Source organism: Limulus polyphemus, unplaced genomic scaffold, assembly GCF_000517525.1.
Source record: "Limulus polyphemus unplaced genomic scaffold, Limulus_polyphemus-2.1.2 Scaffold2527, whole genome shotgun sequence".
NCBI classification, from domain to species: Eukaryota; Metazoa; Arthropoda; class Merostomata; order Xiphosura; family Limulidae; genus Limulus; species Limulus polyphemus.
Window position 1 is genome coordinate 121,807 of NW_013668137.1, and position 6,299 is coordinate 128,105.

Sequence of the window (6,299 nt, forward strand, 5' to 3'; positions counted from 1 at the left end):
TGCCATATGGAACTCTTGCCATTTTATATAGCCAGTGAGTTTCAAGTGGATTGATAGTCATTAACTTTTTTGTTTTCATACTTTATTTTGCCAAATGAAGTAGCCACTACTTCTGGCTATAAATCATAAGAACCATGACAAAAACTAACAAAGATTTGTTATTGATCTAGGAGCTTAACTTTCAAATGGCTTCACTGTTTTCTTTGTCAGGCTAGGTATTGTGAGTATTGCTAACAGCATGCTTGGCCGAGATAAATTAATATCTAATAAATGTAGTTTGTTTTCAATAAACAATAAGTTCTTATATTAGTATGAATTGTTTAAATACCATAAACTTAATATAGTATTCAGTAAATAAGGATTTTGGGTCATAGTAACACTTTGCTACTATGCTCACTAAACCTTTGTTTACCTGATGACTTGTTAGGGAAGAAATCTATAATTTAACAGAAATTCATTTTCATGAATGAAAATACATCTAAAGAACTACAAAAGAAATTCCCAGAATCCATGGTTTGTGCAAACTTCTCATTAGAATCACTTGTTTTCCCCTACAGGAGCTCTGGTATGTCATATTCTCGAGAAACCATAGGTTATGCTTAAATCACTTTATTTACTCAAGTCATTTTTAGCTATTGGCTCTAGCTATTTTCAAAGTTGAGTTTCATTACTTATTGCCTAAACTATATATAATAACATAATTATAGGGTGACAACAAAGGGCTGTACAAAATAAGACTACACACAAAGAAGAAACATGTGAAAAATAAGACATAAATTATTATATTTTCTTAGGCAGAGCTGCACAAAAATACGAGTTGAAATATTTTCTTTACAAATTAAACTAAATAAATATCATATGGTGAGAAGATATCAATTCTAAAATATTTTTGAATTAAAAATTAATTTTGAAATTTGATATGCAGATGTGCACCTCAAAGGTGCTAACTGGTCCAGACAATGCTAAAATAATTTTTCAATCTCAGTTACATTATAACTAAATATGTGCCGAGTCCACCTGTTCAAAAGTAAGCCATTTTGAAAAGAGACAACAAGAAATGTAGTTTTTTTAAGTAAGATTTGACTTCCATGTGACTAAACCAATAAGGCACAGACTCAGCTTTATCTGCAATTTATGGATTAAAGTTTCAGTCTAGGTATAACATTTTATCTTTCAAATGAATGTCTATTTATTTGATTAAAATATATTTTAAAATGTGTTATAATAACATGATTCAATACCAGTTAGCAGAAAAGCTCTTCTATTTTCAACATAAACTCAATTCCGCGGTGCAAGTCTACTTACGGTGAGTGACTCCTGCCAACGTCTGGTAAAATGTGGGGGTTTCATAATTATTGGACAAGTTTAGTGGGTCTGGTTTACACATCAGCCACTGAGTTAGAGTGGAAGCATCTGCATTATGCAATAACCAAACTTGGAATTCTTCGAAGGTTACCTTTTCATTCTGAAAAGTACAGATAATATCCCTCTTCTTTTAAATACTGTTTACAATGGATTTACTTTATGACAAAAAAAACTCATGTTTAAGTTACCTGAGATTACTGTTATCCTAATATTTAATACTATTAAACAGTTTAACTGATGATTCTCAACTTAAAGCTTTAAATAAAAACTGAGAATATATAGATATATATGTACAAAAGCATTACTTCTTACTTCAACAAAACAATTTGCAACTGCTTCCGAGACAAAACCTCCATCACAAGCTTGAACCATTTTAACCAAGTCTTCTTTGACAACATGTGTTCCTGCTTCATTGGCAAACAAACTGAAAATAACTATAAAAGAGAAATAATTTGATTACTATATGCACATGAAAGAAAAAAGTATTATTCAACAAAATCCTATGCAAAGCATTCATGTTTAGCTTTTGTCTCACACCAGTACTGTTCATTAAAAACAACCTCAATGTGAAAGAAATATACTACAACAAAGATAACAAAAACTATTTAACACAGACTGTAACATAGTATCATTATTATCAGCATAATGTTAAGCTGACAAGTTTATATGACACACATCTCAGTCACATTATTACAATGCAGTTTTATTTAGCTCCTAATACTAAAAGTTTTGATGATGGGTTATTGTAAATTGTGGCTTTGGTTACTATTAGCATATATATAAGATGATTACAAGGAAAATTTTGCAGTTCAGTGTCACATCTCACAAACGGTATGATACAAGAAGGTAAGATTGCACAGGACTGCTCAGAGTATTTTGTAGATGTTGCCTTGCCACCAGGGGATCTACTATGATAGAATGTTTGATGTTGTCTTGCCACCAGGGGATCTATTATGATAGAGTGTTTGATCAATCACAGCAGCTTTTCAAGATGTACTTCTCCAGCATCCAGAATGGTTGTATTCATGTGACAATAGATGTTAAAGCAATAATGTGCATTTCATCTGGTATGCTGGCCACTTCCCAAACGTTCTTGTTGTCTATGATTCTGTGAGGCTTCATGGTACATGAATGAAGTGGCTATTTACAAGGAAAGTGATGTGAAATGATTTTGTCTTGAAAGTGCTCCCACAAGATACGTTTCACTAGTTACAGATATGCAGAGAGAGAACCACACTGCACAAAAAACAGTGTCAATCATATTTGGGAATCACACCGGTTGTTAGTATTGCTTGGTACTGAAACATTGACTGCGTAGGTTTGCAGTCAATGGGTTGATGATTCTTCAAAAAAAAAGAAGAAGAAGAAGGTTCAGTCTAATAAACAAAATCAGCTGTGAAACCACACCAGACTGTTACTTTAGCATCATGTATGTGTGTGTAGAAGTGTTACATGTGGGTTAATTTTTGATCAGATAATGCAGCTGCACATGTTGACACTTCCGTAAGAGGTGAAGTGTGCTTCATCAGTCCCTAAGATATTAGCAGACCAAGAACACCAATGCAAAATCGATGTGTTAAATTCATCTCCTTCAGTTCCTGAACACGATTCAACTTGTAAAGAAACATTTGCAAAGTTCACCAAAGAGCCTTAAAAACAGTTGAAATTCGCAGATCTCGACACCAGGCAACATAACATGCACTACTTCAACCATGCACGCTTGTGCCGCCTTCTGGTGTGTCATGGCTGACCTCAGCTATAGTTTCAGTAGGTGCTGATGGTCTGCCTGTATGTGACTCATCACAAGTGCAACCTGTCTTCTAAAACTTGCATACAGCAACAATGAAAAAAAAGACTCTCTGCAGACATCATGAACTCTAAGGTATTCCCTGAGAGTTGTCTCAGCATTGCATCCTGTGGTGTAATAATATTTTAATAGTTCACCTCTGCAAATTTATCAGTTTCATGAGCTGCACCGTGACAAACAGGCCCATTTATACCCTGGGAAATATGGCACCCCTGGTAGCAACATGTGACAACTGTGCATTTGCAACTGTACAAGTGCCTGAAAACACTCGTGAAATTTTACCTGTACCATACCATTTATCAGATATAACATGTTGAACTGTGAAACTTTCTTTATAATCACCCTGTACTATTGATATTTTAGCTAAAATGAGGATCAAAAAATATTTAGGTTCTGAGCCTTCCACTATGACAAGGAAAAAAAAATGGTGGCTTTCTTTATTACAAATTAGCAGAATGCTTTCTACAGTTGTGACATAACAGAAATTGGTCAAAATGTTGAAGGTTAAGGTTGATATTTCAAAACAAAAGGAAGGCTGATGTCTACTGTAATGTTTTGAAGATTAGTTATGCTGGTAACAGAAACATAATTATTGTAGTGAAAACTTATGTTTACAGAAATAGATTGTGCATCTTTAACATAAAGCTGAAAAATGTCTGGAAACTATACGGCAGAAATTCTCAAACTGTGGTACACGTACCACTGATGTTACGTGGATCTAATGTCAGTGGTACACAACACAATTAATATAAAAAAAAAAATCACACCTATCCGAGCTTTCCGTATACATAAAAATACTACTCTCCTCATTTATAGATTCACCAGTATTTTCTTCCCTTCAAATTGGCAAAAACTGTACCACGTATTCTTCAATCGTGCCAGAAAAAACAATCATATCCCTCGCATTAATGGATAAGTGTATTTTTGTTACTAGGTTTTTATCTTTTTTTTAAAATTAGGACTGGGTTCATAATTTTAAAAAATTAAACAAAAAATGATATGCAAGCCTGAAACATTTGAGAACTACTGATATAGTGGACTTTCAATAACGTTTGATCAGAGAAGCTACCTACACAGATCAGAACTAAAAACCAATTTATTATATGATATAGCTAATTTATTATACCAGACTAACTAGTCATGTGCAATGACATAAGACAAAAACTAGCAATAAAAATATTGATTCATTAGTTGGGTACCCTCGCTGCTATCAGTATTGTTGGCTGTAATTGTTTTTTTCATTTAATATACACCACAGAACTGGTAAGCAAAGATGCATTATAAACCTTGTTTTTTTGTAATAATGATAATATAATTACAAGGTTGTGCAAGAGCAATTGAGTAATAATAATCATGACATTTATACATTTCGTGTTTATAACGAGAACAGATTTTTAGCTAATAAGGAAACCTTCAGAAACTGCATGTTATGAGAAAGACAATGTAAATGCACAGTGTGAAGTTCCTACCAATTCAATCGAACATGATAAAAAACATTTATACCATCCAAATTCTCAGGCTTAAGATGAGAACTTATTTCCAAACAGACTGTATGGACAATAAATGATTCATCAATAAAAAATATCCTCCTTATAAGAAAATAAACTTGTTGGTAAAATGAAGATGCCAAGGTTTATCACAATAGATAAGAGAATATAAATAGGCCATAAGTTGTGGTTTAGAGCAACTCTGAAAATCTTCTTGCACAAGTTTTTAAGTTTATGTGAACTCCAGAAAGAAAGATAACATTGGATTTTTAGTGTATTATAAAGAGAATCTTAGATTGAAAGAAGGGACATACAGCAGTTTAAGATGTACACAAATTTTTATAACTATTTTTTCTAATGAAAAAGAAGATTCACATATTTAATCAATGTTTAAGGTAGTAAACAGCTTTTGTTAAATTAAATGTTATTTCTCACTACGGGTCTTCCTATGGACAGGGATCAAAGGGCATATCCTAACGTTTGTAGACTTACATTCAAAATTTTATTGATCTACTATTTTATGAATGGATGCCAATAAGTTTGGTATCAAATTGGAGATTATAATTCAAATTTCAATATTATACATTAGTTAATTTCTTAATTTAAAAGTAAATATTAAAACATAATTCTAAATATTAATTTTTCTGTATCAACTGGTATGTTGAATACAACTTTGGTTCAAATTAGATGTTTGTGATGTCCAAATATTAAGTCAATAGTTTCTTAGAAATTAGAAACTTAAATTACCGATATTGACAAGCTAGAATATAAACTAAGAACTCTTTATTTTTTCTATTTTATGAGATATCACTAGATTTAGTGAATCAAACACAGTGGCCCTGCCCACCTCTTTCCATTTTTGGAAATACTTGCTTCTTACTTCTGTCTATGACATGTGGATAACCAATCAAAAGCTCAGAATGTCCCCCTGGTGGTTTTCTCAGTCTCTAGAAGGTGGGAAGTTCCCTAGATTATTTCTTTATCTTGAATAGCAGAGGAATGTGGTAAGTGAAAGTGTTGTCCGAAAAAACATTATTATTTTTTACTCAAATACAGTTTAGTTAGTAAGCCTGATAAATTACAGTGGAATTCTACAATATTGATAGAGTAATTTATAATAATTGGTTATTTCAAAATGAATGTATAAAACCTAAAAAAATGATTTTGTTTTACATCCTCCACATGCGAAATTTGACAAGGCTTAGCAAATTATGGCAGGGGGCAAATGAGTACAAAGTTTGTAAATAAAAATTATAATTGTTTTCTATATTTACTGTTCTAAGTTTTAAGAAAAATAACCGAAATTTAAGAACTTATTTATAAATAGTAATAATATATATGCATATGTAATGTATTATAACTGAAACGTGACTGTATTTTACAAAATACTGATCCACTAGAACAAACCAAAGACAGGTCACTTTGTAAAGGCCAGTTTTATACTATTAGATACAGTCATGTCATTGCAACTTCTGTAATGTTAGTTAGATATGGCTGAAAGATCAATGAAAAAAAATATATATATATATATATATATATATATATATATAGTAAACTATATAATTAACTTAATTAAGTAACTAAACTAATTTAGTTAGTTTACTTAGTTATTTAATTTGTAGTACTATTACTTAGTAAAA

At 31.7% G+C, this 6,299-nt stretch overlaps 1 protein-coding gene across 1 annotated transcript in view; it reads right to left on the reverse strand.

Annotated features, from left to right (window-relative positions):
- The window catches only part of LOC106467205 (ubiquitin carboxyl-terminal hydrolase 32-like), a 129,109-nt gene that overhangs the window by 100,456 nt on the left and 22,354 nt on the right, over window positions 1-6,299 (reverse strand). The window contains exons 3-5 of the mRNA XM_022395332.1: window positions 3,201-3,279; window positions 1,678-1,799; window positions 1,306-1,465 (exon numbers count right to left, since the gene is read on the reverse strand). Coding sequence (XP_022251040.1) covers window positions 1,306-1,465; window positions 1,678-1,799; window positions 3,201-3,279 — 361 coding nt within the window. The remainder of the gene's footprint in view (window positions 1-1,305; window positions 1,466-1,677; window positions 1,800-3,200; window positions 3,280-6,299) is intronic.